Source organism: Carcharodon carcharias, chromosome 16 (genome assembly GCF_017639515.1).
Source record: "Carcharodon carcharias isolate sCarCar2 chromosome 16, sCarCar2.pri, whole genome shotgun sequence".
In the NCBI taxonomy this organism is placed as follows: Eukaryota; Metazoa; Chordata; class Chondrichthyes; order Lamniformes; family Lamnidae; genus Carcharodon; species Carcharodon carcharias.
In genome coordinates, this window is record NC_054482.1 from 96,476,211 (window position 1) to 96,490,347 (window position 14,137).

General features: G+C 43.8%; 1 protein-coding gene across 1 annotated transcript in view; it reads left to right on the top strand.

Annotated features, from left to right (window-relative positions):
• Positions 1-14,137, top strand: part of LOC121289338 (dihydropyrimidine dehydrogenase [NADP(+)]-like) — an 838,466-nt gene that overhangs the window by 387,738 nt on the left and 436,591 nt on the right. Inside the window, exons 9-10 of the mRNA XM_041208692.1 lie at positions 6,472-6,579; positions 7,468-7,637. Coding sequence (XP_041064626.1) covers positions 6,472-6,579; positions 7,468-7,637 — 278 coding nt within the window. The remainder of the gene's footprint in view (positions 1-6,471; positions 6,580-7,467; positions 7,638-14,137) is intronic.

The following is a 14,137-nucleotide window of genomic DNA, read 5'->3' on the forward strand; positions in this document are numbered from 1 at the left end:
TGAAAATTAGGTCCAATGGGACCCTTAAACCAAGGCGGGTCTGCCAAGTCAAGAAATTTCCTGGTTGCATTCCTTTCGGCCCGAGGGTCTTGAAAAGATTACTGTTCCCTCATCCTTTTCTGCCCTGGCTACATTTCCCCCAGAGCGATTTCAATATTCTTGTCCTCATTTTCAACTTCTCACCAAGGCATCACATTATCATAGATCTGAAATTCTTACTGTGTGGCCCAGTACCTCTGATCTCCAGATAGTCGTACCCTGGAGATAGCCCCTGAGATGCGCTGGGGATCCCTCGGACGTCCCAACGCTTTGGCTACCCGGGAATTGCCTGGGAAGTTTGGACTAACCTCCTGACTCTCCCGGCTACCCTCCCTGACCACTTGACTACCCCCCAACACATCGTAGCCCCTCACCCACTTAGCTGCCATCCACCCCCCCACCTGCCTCCCTACTCTTTTGCCCACTTACCTTAGACACTTACCTTCTTTCCAAAGCTTCTCAAAGTGGTTTTGGACCTTTAAAGTTACCAGATAGAAAGGGGGCGTGACTTGGCTTCCTCCAACAATCCAGCACTTTGAGGAAGGGCTCCAAGAGCAGGACCACTCTGCATATCTGAAGAGGCCCACCCAGTTCGGAAGTCCGGGTGAGAAATGCAGAGCAAGGTAAGTAAATAGGAACGGCGTGGCAATCTAATGGTGATTGCCGCTCCTGGGAAAATTCAGCCCTATGTCTTCCTCTTCCCCTTCATTACCAGCTTCAGGCGAAGGGGTTGCAGTTTACAGCTCTTGCACTCTAAGTTTCTTCCTAAACTTCTTGCTACCTTCCTTGTTTTCCCCACTTCCAATTCACTGTGTCCTGTACCTCCATCTTGGTGTAAGCGGCAGTGTAGAAATGCATGATATCTTTGGTAGTTTTGTTAGGTGAAAAGTGCACTGCAACTGTCACTGACTTGTGATAGAGCTGTGTAAGAGCATGTGTTGATTTTCTTTTACTTGTTTTTGTTCTGTATATAGCCTAGCTTTGTCTTCTGGCATGATTACCAGTGGACACAAGGTAAGGTGTGCTTAGCTAATGTAAGAAGACTGATCAATCATCTCCATATAGTGTACAAACTAAACTATTCTATGTAAAGCACGGGTTGAGACTTGTTCAGTCAATTACTGTAGGTGTAATAGTGGATCGTGTTTCCATTTTCCCATGTAGTTTTGGAAGCCTGCTCTGTAGAGCTGGCTATATTTAATTCCTGATGGTGTTATGTATCCATTTCTTTAGTGTTGCAGTAGGCATGTTTTGTTGTTGCCTTGAGATTTCCTACTTCTCTGCAAGTAGTTATCAAGATTTGATTTTCAGATTTAGTATGAAATAATCACTACATTTGTCTCATCTCTAATGCTAAATCTGAAGTACAATGTTGAAGTGCAAATCCTAACCCTAACAATTTCATCAAAGTGGACCTATGGTGCATCAAATCTAGTGGTTGCGATTTTTTTTATGTCAAGAGGTTATAGTGATGCAAATAGAATCAGTGAAGCTTGCAGTTGCCTCTAATTGTTCAAAATTTAAAACCTTCTGAAAGTGGCAGTCAAAGTATGGAACAGCAATTATGAAATGTCACTTGACAGGAAGGCATATGAGATTGGGATATTAAAAATATATCTGGAGCACTTTATCCTGCTGTGTCAAATTTTGACTATATTTAGAAAAAAAAACAAAGCGCAGAGGATTTACTAATTATCCAACTTCTATTTTTGCTAGAAGGTTTGATGCACTGCATGAAAAAATACTCATATTTACATAAATGATGAAATAATTGAAATACCCCACAATAGTTCACACAATTAATAAGCAAACACAGCAGCCATTTTGCAGCAGGATAATACTACAAACAGCAATAAAGTGAACAACCGGTTGATCTGGACTTTACTTTTGATGGTGACCATTGAGGGAGGAATGTTGCTGAAGACATTGAAAGAATTTTCTGCTCCTCTTTCACTAGAGCCATCAGATTGGCGACACTTATCTGAACGAGACAGTTAAAAGACAAGCAGGGGAAAAAAGAAAATTATCATTGCAGCCTGCTGCACCAACCACTGGCAGCTTAGTGCCTGGAACAGAGAACAGGTACTCTGAGATTGGACAGTGTAGTGAGGAGAAGCTTCAGCAGAGGCGTCCTCCTGGTCAGGGAGAGGCCAGAGGAGCACAGCCATCAGGGTCACCGTTGCCCTGAACCTTTATGCATTTGGGTCATCCCAAGGATCAGCTGCAAATCTGGCTGGCATCTCGCAGATGGCAGCTCATTACGTCATCAGGCAGGTCACGGATGCCCTATTCCAGAGGGTGAGGGAACTGCACCTATTTTGAGACAGTCAGACCAGCACAAACTTAGGGGGCCTTGGAGTTTGCTGCAACCTATGGATTCCCTCAGGGCCGGGGGTCATCGATTACACCTATGTAGCCTTCAAGGCACCAACAGACCAGCCAACCAGTTTCCTGAATAGAAAAGGCCCCAGTCGCTGAATGTCCAGCTAGTCTGTGACCTCAGGCAGTGCATCTTGCAGGTGTGCCCAGTTCCCAGGCAGCTGGCATGATTCCTTCATCCTGTGCGAGTCCCGGGTGCTGCACCTTTCAGGCCAACATCCAGACTCTGTGAGTGACTGCTGAAGATAAGGGTTATCTTCTGAAGAGGTGGATCCTGACACCCGTCCAGTAACCAGACACTGAACCGTAGAGGAGTTAAGACAAGAGTCACCTACTTACGTGAACCTGCATTGAGCAAAACATCAGCATGTTGAAGATGTGCTTCTGCCTTGACAATGGTTGCGTTGATGGTGCCCTCCAGTACGAGCCAGCCAGGGTCCCATGTGTCTGCTGCATGCTGGACAAAGAGGCCTGGAGCTGGATGGGGAGAAGGGACTTGGAGTTCTTTGGAGGAGGTCATGAAGGAAGAACCGGAGGTCGAAGGAGGAACTGCAGAGGATACCAGTGCTCATACATTGGAGGGAAGCTGTCGATGCCGTCTCAGGTCTCACAGTGATTGGCAGGCTGGCATGGTCATAAGGGCCATGCTGATTCAGAAACGCTTCAACTGTGGGCTCCAGGCCCAAGGCAGATGACTGTAAAACTCAAATTCCATCAGAGAGATAAATGATCCAGCTAGCACACACATCTGGATGATCCCAATGCCACCTAGGCATGAAGCATGGGGTCTCCACCACTACCATAGCCCCACATCACAGAACAAGGCCATGGCTCCCTCCCCCCAACCTCCTGCGTTTCTCTCTTCCATCCCCCATCATCCTTCTCTTCAGTCCCCACCACAAGTCATTAATACACAGAAGACTGATAAATCTCATCAAACAATTTTATTGCAATAGTACAAGTCAATGGGAAAAGAAACAGAGATAACCTAGGTTAACTAATAACGTGCCACCTTGCACTCACACCCACTGCGACGAGGCACTCCCCCTGTGGTTGAGGAAGAGGTGGAGACAGCCTCCTTCGTTGCATACGTTTGCAAGCTCCGTGGCTTCCATCCTCATCATGGACGTGCCCATGGGGGCTGCTCCACAGGCTGCTGTAACTGCCACTCAATGCATCTCTGTGCCACCCGTGACACTAAGTGGTCCATGCTACAGAGAATCTCATTCTTTCTATACATATTAGCATGCTGCACCTACAATGCCTGGGTTCCTCCATTGTCGGCCCTTAGGTCTGCAAGTCTTCAGGGATCTCATCTGCCTATAATGCTCCTAAATGATCCTCCTTGCACGTGATACCAACGCCTAGCATCTTCGCCCAGCTGAGCATGGTTCGCCTCTGTCCTCCGAAGGGACGGCCCACAGCTGACTCTGCCTCATGCTCCTCCTCCTCCTCACTCGTGATGTGCCACTTATCCTGTGCTCCCTATTTTATGTTAGCAGTGAGCTTCTCTCCGCTGGTGGATGATGCAAAGCTATGATGTGACGGTGCTGACTCTGTAGAGTCTTGCACATGGAGGACGCTGGCGACCTCTGTGCTTTTGCACTCTGTGGGTCGCCGGCTGCAGGCCCTCTAGGAGTCACAAGAAGATGAGAACTTGTTGATGAGAACTTGAACAACTCAGCAGGTGCATCAGCACCACCAAGCCCAGAGGTAAGAGCGTTTGACAAGGTACAATGCATAATGGACATCTATGTCCTACACCTGAGGATTGAGTATCAAATAGACCCTGCTCTTCTCAGCTTCCAGCTTCACCATTGACTGTGGCCTGCTGTGATAACAGCAAAGCAAGGTTCAGCCCTGCATCCTCCATGTCCGTGAGCTAGTGCAGGTCTGACACTGCGTCTCCAGTTCACGGCATCTCACAGGTATTGTGAGCTCTCGTCTCCTGCAAGATGAGAAGAGAATGATGCGTGAGTAGGCTGGTCTCCCTCAACTCTCACAGCATGACATTGACTTGAGCTGTTGCACTCCTCAGTGATGCCCACTTCCCATTTTAGTCCCAAATGTGGGGGGGGGGGGGGGGCTGACATTTCAGTGATAGAATTGGGTGTTCACTTTGAAAATGTTAGGGAGCATTACCAGCATGCAGTCTGCTGAGCTTGTGTGCAGCTATGTACAGAATAAGAGACCTGTTACCTGGTTGTTGCTTGGCATTCACCTCCCCAGGCCTTATGACAACATTGACGAACTTGCAGCGCTGGAGCCCATATCCTCCAAGTCACTCTGTGAATGCTCACCTCCCCTGCCACCTTCAGCCATGCCTTTTTCATCTGCTGTGGAGGAGGGAGTGTGGGGAATGGTTTTTGGCTGGAGGACAGGTACAAAATATCCCTCCTTTAAGCCACAGGCTTGGTGAGCCCCCCCACCCTGGTAGGCATCTGTAAATATTGGGGCTGTTGGTGCCTGTCTGCCCCTTCCAGCACTGGCCCGATCCCAATCGACTTCCTGTGCAGACGTTTCCATAGCAAGCGGCAGGCCCAGTCGTGGCTTTTCAAAGGGCGCTCCTGTTGTACATGTGCCCCCTCCAGGTTGCTTTTGGTGCTGCCGTTTGGGCGCCGAACCCACCCCCGGGCCAATTAGCTCATCTGTATTTGAAAATTGCGTCGCGTCCATGAGGCTTGAGCGAGGCGGGGTCGGAACTCAAAACTGCTCTGGCAAGTGGGTTCCTGACCCAGAACTGAAAACCAGCCCAAGGTGCCGTCCCTCAAGCTTTTGTTGAGCTTGGGGAGAGGACAGAAATGTCAGTGTAAGAGCAAGGTGGAGAGTTAAAATGTCAAGGAACTGGAAGCTCGGGGTCACACTTGCAAAGTGGATTTCTGTTTGCTGTAATAGTTTGAATGTGAATGCCATTCATGATTACAGCTCTCATGAGTTATCAGGTTTTTCTTTAATTGTAAACAATGCCCACAAGCGCGAAGTTCCTTTGTCATTTAATAAAATAAGCATTCCACCACAATCTGTCTTTGTTCATCACAGTGATTGGAAGTCCACATTAGTCAAACAAATCTGATTACCAGTAAGATACTCATTAGACACAGGTCATGTATGGTCAGAAGTAAAATGCTTCCTGTAAATGCATGAACTTGGTAGTTTAAATCATGCTTCATATATTGCAAATGAGAGTGTATTCAATGATGTGACTTGGTGTAACTCTGGAATGAAATCCTGATCTGACTCTGGGAAGTTCTAATACCAAGTAACATGAGACCCAGTCAAAGAATGTATTGCTGTTTGGGATTGGCTCCTTATGGAGTATACCTCCTGTGAGGTGTGAAGCTGGGCTGTAACAGTGTTAAGTCAAGCTATTGGACTTTTGAAGGCATTTTAAAAACTTATTGCAGTCTTTTTATCATTAAACATTTAACAGCCAAGGAGTAGAACTTGGTGCTTGTGCCGTGGGCATGTATGCTTTGAGTACTCTAGAAAGATAGCAACCGCCAAGATATCAAGGTACCTTGCCAGCCTAGATAAATAATCCATAAATTAATTCTTGCAAATTTTCTACAAATTTGTTCCCAAAGTGCATGTTCCAGTTTTAAATAATGTTGCACTGAGATGTTAAAAAAAATACATTTAACTATAGTAAGAATTCTGTAAAATAATCTCTTTAGAAAGCTCATGTAGGGCTCTGATGTCAGATTCTAAATCAGTTTCCCATATCTAATAAATGGCATTTTAACAGTTATTATGCGATATGTAATTGCAGGAAAAAACTGCGGTTCAACATATACATGCAGTGAATGCGTTCTTTTGTCATGATTTTTAATGTGACATATCTTCACAAATTTAGAAATATAAAGGTCTTTTTAGATAAAGTGCCTCTTTTTATTATGGGAAATAGTCTATGTGAATGCTGTGTCATTGGCATTTTCAACATCTGCAGGCAAGAAGGATTGTGAAATCATCCTGTTCATTCTAAAAATGCAAAGGGCTATACAGATCTCATTCTTGGTGCATTATCATTTAATGGAGCAATCTGCGTTTCAACAGGTTTACCAGAGCCAAAGAGAGATCACATCTTTGAAGGCTTAACAGTGGAACATGGTTTCTACACATCCAAGGATTTCCTGCCTCTTGTTGCAAAAGCCAGCAAACCAGGTAGAACTTTCTGTTTAATTTCATTTAAATATTGCATAATTTGCTTTTGCTATAGGGAGGTCTGCTCACTATTAATTGTGTTGAAATAATTGATTAAAAATGAAATAAGTTGGCTTTAAGTGAAATAAGAGCACTGTATCTTAGATAAAAAAACATAATAACAATAGTTTACAATGTATTAAAACTCTCCTGTTTTGTAATTCTGTAATCAGCGATTTTGTATTTTCTCTATGCAGTATACAAATGTTTTTTTTCTTTCATTATTTTATAATGCAAGTGTCCATAACATAAACTTGTATATTGACAACTGTTGTAGCCTGTAAAGTTTTGTAATTTATGATTTGTCAAACTTGTTTACACTTCCAACAAATCCATTTATATGTATGGAAATATATCCTGCTTAATCTTAATGATGTATAGTCTTAAGAAAAAAAAATCCAAAAACTCAGTTTAATAGTGTAACGACATCGTCCTCAAAACAGTAAGGCTAACTAAATGCATGATCGCATAGTAAAAAGACATTATGATCACAGACTAATAGTATTTTTCTGATTTATTTAGATTTTGAGAGTTTTGATTGCTTCAGTGTAATGTATGTGATATCTGGTGCTGAAATCTGAACCATTCAATGTAGCCTGCAGTCATCCATTGAAGATAAAATAATAGGCCTCTGTGCTGAGGGTGCTGGGTGTGAAATTATGTATATGAATACATTTTAAAAAGGAATAAAAATGCCCTGCAATGAAACAGAATAATTTGATAGTAATATGTCTCATCTCTACCCTCTGTTGTGCAATTTTACATTGCTATAAATACCTCCCTGTGCCTTTGTGATGCCTGGTGTAAATAGCATATTTCTAAGAAAATGATGTTTTTTTTCTCTCCCAGGGATGTGTGCCTGTCAGTCTAGCCTGCCCTCACTACATGGCACAGTTCTCATACTTGGTGCTGGAGACACTGCCTTTGATTGCGCTACATCTGCATTACGCTGTGGAGCTCGCCGTGTGTTTGTGGTTTTTAGAAAAGGATTTACCAATATCAGGGCTGTCCCAGAGGAGGTAAAATTCAACAAGCTTTAACACTCAGGATTTAATACAATTGGGCTTGCCAGATGGAGCATAGATTGCAAGGTTTCAATCTATTAAGTTGTGTGTCCTGTCACTCCATATCTCAAGCTCAGCATTAGACAATTTACTTGTTTGTATAACAGCTGTATTCCAGATTTAATATTCCTCATTCCTTTTCCAACATTTATTAGGCTTTACAATAAGTCTTCATAAGATAGAAAGTAGGTAAATGCTGCTAGCTAAGTAATACATTGTCTTAATGAATTAACATGACGATTTATATTTAATTATCTGCCAGTGTCATAAAACTCATAGTACTGAAGAATTGCAGCATACTTGAATTTAACTTTGAAGGGGGAAATATCTAAATTAGAGCAAAAGTTTAAATATATGATCACAAGAAGTTCAAGAAGCATATTTTAAAGAAGCACGATTTAAGTAGAATTTAGATTTAGCAGTTTCTATTACAAGCAGTGCTGTATGACCCATCCTGCCTACATCTAGGGACAGCAAAACTCTTCTGCTGTTTTGGCAAACATTCACGATAATTTCAATGAGAGCTCACCAGATCAGCACAAATCCTTCTGGGACCTGGATTCACTGGGTTCTGTCTTGACTTGGCAATTTCTGCAGTTGCCTTGAAAACCATCCCTCACAAGATCCTGCTATGTTACAAGGCTTTGTGATGCAGTGGGGTCTTCCCATGACTCCAGCCTGGGATATGCTGCCTCCTGGATCATCAGGCGGCACAGTTCCCAAGCCACCAGAAAGAATTTCTTAATATCCACTCACTAACGTTTCACAGTTACAAACACTGATTGTGTGTTCATCTTGAGCCTTTCTTGCGCCCTTGCATTGGCCTAATAGTTCATTTATTTATGATCTACTAATGTTCTTTTTGTCCCTTGAACTCATTTCAATGAAAGTAGGATCAAAACTGGATATGGTTCTTCAAGCATAGTCTGATTAATTTTTTAAGTGTATGTATTATCTCCATGGATGCTTTTAGTGCTCTCTCTCTCTCTCTCTCTCTTGCCCCCATGAATTATATGAAATGGAACAATAGTGCTGAATCAATACACTGCTAGGCATTCGGATCATTAAAAATATTGAAGTGGAGGTAAATCAATAGTATTAGCAACGCTGCTCTGCTGCCATGATGCAGCCTGTCTTCCTTGACAACCACTGCCAACCCAATTCATAACATCTTCAATATTTGGTCAACTGGCACTGGGGCCAAAAGAAGAGAAATACTTTTGGATCATAAATCACTTCTTCTCCTGCAGATCTTTACGATGATGCCTTTTCTCTGAAAATGGCCAGGAAGATTATTATAAAATGAGCCAATTGGAGTCTTGCTTAGAAGCCCCACAATTAGATATCACAGCATGATATTGACAGGGACTTGGGAACTGATTTCAGGTATGACTTGCAGTTGGAGAAATGTTTGGCAAAAAGGGAAGAGAGTCACGAGCATGAGCTGTATGTTATTATTGGAGGGAATTAAAGTTGGATTGGATAGAGAGTAATATGGAATTGAGCTTTTTAAAGAAAATAATAACTTGCACAGCATATTTATATAGGATAATTCATTATACATCCAAAACCTTCCTTTCTAAAAAGAATTTGTAAATGTTTGTTTCATTATTACAATTGTATTGGAACTAATTTGGCTCCATATTCAATAACTTGTTAAAAATGTCTACTTCTGATAACCATTGAATTGAAGGACAGTTTGAGGAGGAAACTATTGATCTATATAATATAATTCAATTTTTTTTAACACCAGCATTTATAAAAACGTGGTACAATAATTATCTCTTCTGAGGATGAGCAATTTTAAATATTATAAACATTCATTGAACAAAGCCAATAAAGAATTGATCAGAGACAAATGGCTTGAGGTAGAGTATTTTCAACAACTGGTCTGGGCATAAAATGTTAGCTTTATCTGACAGCCATTTGCCCAGAGCTGCAATTTCCAATATTTCCATATACCTAATGCTACTGCTGAATGAGATTTAAAGTAACAAGTAATAAAATTAGACTATTGACAACACAATAAAACCCTCCTATTGTCATTTCTAATTTATCAGCCATAAAAGTAACAAGTAACAAAGTGTACAACTTCCTAGGACGATCCATCTTACAGAAAGGAAGTTTTGCCAATAGCGAAAAAGGATTATAAATGTAATAAAAATTCTTTAAAAATAGTGGGACCAAAATCTTCCGGTCTCCAGATCCTCAGAGACTGCACATGCAACTGGGATGCGCTTTGAGACTCTGTGTAAGTCCTGACAAATTGGCCTACGTGGGAAATGCCTGGGAAGTTTCAACTTCCAATGAGCAATTCCCCTGCTCCCCAGGATCCTCCGTAAATGTCTCCGACTCTGAAATAAGAGTGAAGACTTGGGAGAGTTCTGAGCTACTTACCTGGTTAGTTACCTGGGAAATGTTGGAGAAAAAAACTAGTTTAACTCCTGGGTAACTACAGAACTGACTGTAGTATAAAGGGTGAACAGATGGGATATGCTAATGTATGATGTAGATGATGATGTACCACTGACATCAGTCAATCACGGGCAGAAATATTTGCTTGGCAGGCACTTGACTGAGCCGCTCAAGCATGAAATGACGAGCGTGCCGATGTCAACGCGCAGTTGCACGATAGTTCGGTCAGCGGGCGCATGCCAGAGCCGGCAGCGCGCCTGCTGACCATTAAAAGACCTGTTAAGGCCATTAAGTAATCAATTAAATTAAATTTTTCATTGGCTGTGCAACCTAACACAGGCGAAAAGGCCACGCGGCCCTGGCATTCTTTTTGGAAACCTCATCCACGGGCGGGATGAAGTTTTGGAAATGAAATAAGAATAAAATAAAAACATTAATTTTTCATTAATATCATACCCCTGCTCATGTAACAGAGTCACATGAGGGGACATGTTTTATTACATTTTTATTTATTTATTTCATACCTCTTCACCTCCCTGAGGCAGCTCTGTGCCTCAGGGAGATTATGAAGCGCTCATTTGCGTGTATGCGTGAAGTTCACGCTCGGCCTGCTCATCCTCCACCACCACCCCCCCACCGCCCAGCACAGGCAGCGCTCAGCCTTAATTGGCCCACCAGCGTGAAATTGCAGTCTGCCGATTGCAGGTGGTGGGTTGCTTCCTGACTGCCCCCGCCATGCACCCTGCCAAGAGCAAAATTCTGCCCCATGGGCCGTTGGTGGTGGGCGGGGGGGGGGGGGGGGGGGGGGGGGTGGTTGCAGAAAGTTCAGGAGTGTGCAGGCAACTCTCCAATCAGCGCCCCAGTTCGGAGGAGTGCTGATATTTTACGTAGGCCGGCCAATTAAGGCCCACTCAGCGTAACGTCCACCAGGAAGCGCTATGCGGGCGGGGGAGGATTCCCTAAGCCGACAGTGTGCTCTTTCACGCATGCGTGCTGAAGAGCGCACTCATCTCCCTGAGGCTAAGTGCTGTTTCAGGGAGATCTGCGCCAAATTCAAATATATTAAATATAGAAAAATAAAATTTCCCTGACATGTCCCCTCATGTGACACTGTCACATGAGTTGGGACATGTCCATCACTTTTAATTAAACTTTTATTAAATGTTTAAAAGCCTGCATGAAACTTCATCCCGCCCGTGGATGAGGTTTCATGCTTTTTCTAATTCCCGCCAGGGCTCCCAGCCTGCCCACCAACCTTAAGGTTGGGCGGCAGGTCCATTAATCATTTCAATTAGTTTTTAAATGGTCTCAATTGGCTGTTGACAGGTCGGCAGTTGCACAGCTGACTTGGCTGCACCCCCACCGACCTGAAAATTGAAATGACTTGGGGTGACATTGGGAGTTCCGCCTGACATCACTTTGCGTCATTTTATGCGTCAGCGAGTGGGCCCCGCCTGCCGCTTGCCAACCTCAATATCCTCCCCCATGTGTTACACTCAAGAGAGAGAGAGATTGGAACCGCATGTCTAAGAGCAACGTGCCTACTCTATTCTGTTTACATATAGTACTAATAAACAAGTGTTTAGCAGATACCAAAGTATGACTCCAGTCTGTCTACTAACCACATACCATGCCTAGAGTCCAAGATAGGAGGACCATCTCAGGTAGCAGTGGAGGCATTGATGTAAAAAAACACATGGGTGTTATCGAAGGAACCGCAGAGTGAAGAACACCTTGATATCAGCAAGTAACAAATCGATAGAAGGAGTCTGGCACAATGGACAGAGGTAACGATGACTGTCCTCATGAGCAGTCCCTGCCCATTTGACTTCCTTCAGAGGCCATAGAGATGGCAGCAGGGAGAGTTATGGAAACGCCATTTTCCCTGGAATCAAGCTGCATCAGGACTTCTTGTACAAGAGCAAAAGTTTCAAGTCAGTTCCTTTATTTAAGCTGTAGTTCCAGTAGCAGATGACATTCTCCTAAGGCAGGGGATGAAGGAGTCCACTGCAGACTTTGATGCCATTCTTAAAGCCTTTGACATGTATTTTAGGCCAAAGCGAAACTTAGCAATCAATCTGGTCCGGTAAGGGAGGCAGGCTGAACTCAGGAAAAAGTCAGGTTCTAATGCAGTGTGACTCCAAAGCTTCACATGACTCTGTTGACTGAGTAGGCCCACAGGCAATAGTCCCACCCACAGGAAACCCCCGATAACCAGGCAAAAGATGGGAAATGCCACTTCAGCAGACATTTTGAGATGCTTCCATTGTAGTGCAAAAACTCAGTACAGATGCCTGGACTGCCCAGCAGGGTGCGCTAAATGCTTCTAGTGTGGTAAAACTGGACATTACAAGCAATTCTGCAAATCCAACAACTTTAATCGAGGTAGAAGACAAGGAAATATTTATGGGGCAGGATTTTTAGGTTGGCGGGCTGGCGCGATTAGTGGGTCCAGGATTGGCCGAGGAATGAACCGCTGCCTGCGATCGTCCCCCGACCACGATTTCACACTGGCTGGCCAATTAACTGCCAGCAAACGTGAAGCGCGCGCTGAAATGCTCAGCACTGCTGGGGTGGGGCGGGAGGAGGGCGAACGCTGAATGAAAGCTCCCTGAAGGCAGAGAGCTAAAGACTTGAAAAAAATTAACTAAAAGTTTTTAAAATCAGGAAAGAAATTTCCAAGCATCACAATCCGTCACCTGAACATATACATGATAAAAATGCTGCCCATCGATTTTCATTTCTTTTTTATTTAATAATGGAAACCTCATCCCGGCCTTGGATGAGGCTTCATGAAAAATGCAAAGTCCGCCTGGCTGATTCGCCTGTGGCCAACCGTAAGGTTGGATGGACCACGAAAAATCGGAGACAATTACAACTTTAATGACCTTAATAGGCCTCTTAATTGTCGGCAGACGCCCACCAACCAAAATATTGCGCGAGCCTGGGATGACATCAGGACGCTCGCCTGATTTCGCCTCGCACGACTTTGTGTCCGATCAGGTTGAGCGTGCGCCCGCATGCCGCCCTAAAAATTCATGATACACACTCCATCCAAGAGATGGGAAATCAAGATAAAAATGAAACCGCAGAATTCCTAGGGGAAATTGATAGTCTTAGTCCAGACCATTGGTCAGTTACAGTCCAAGTTGAAGACTTCAGTGCCACCTTGAAGCTGCTGTTAACATATCAGCAGATGGTCTCTACTGGCTTCAGCATACATCATTCATCAAACTTCAAGGTCCAGGAAGCATTGACTTTCCAATTGGAGGCAGGATTATTGCTCCTCTCTGCTACAAAGAGTGACCGATCATTGATTCTCTCTACGTTCTTCACAATCAACATGCGTCCTTATTGAGTGGCAATGTTAGCATACTTCTAGGACTCCTAGGAAAACCAGATGATGCCTACTATTTGAACAACTCACTGTCCTTCATGCAACAGTCTACAACGTTTTATTGAGAACCAGCGTAATGTCAGCCTTCAGAAGCTGATGAAGTTTATACACTCAGCAGCAAGTTCCTTTCTTTCACGGAGACAGTATCCACTAGGCCCTGGGCAGAGATTGAAACTATGAATGTCTCAGTTCTTCATGAAGTGAGGCCAGAGATGGTGGATACAGAAGGTGCTGCAGCAGTCAGTGACCATCACCATGAAGACCTGCTGGACATGAATTGGCTTTTCCTAGAAAATCACTTCTTTGCTCATCACGAGCAAGAAACCCTTGGAATACTGAGCGAGCTGTTGGATGTTGAGGCCCTAGAGGGTAAGTTGTATTTCTAGTTGATAGACGCACCACATCAAGTTTCTGTTGTCTTTTTAGATGAGTCAGCTGTGTGTAGTGGCTGAGCGGCATTCAAATCTTTGTTTCACTGAACCTACCAATGTATTGCCTATTTAATAGTGATATTTCATGAAACCTTATGAAGAATCTTCCAGTGGGGATGCCTTGTCTGAGTCCAGGTGACAGCCCATAGAGGATCACACTGCTAAAGAGCTGGTACCCTCCAGGGGTGAAAGCCAATTGGCACCCATACTTC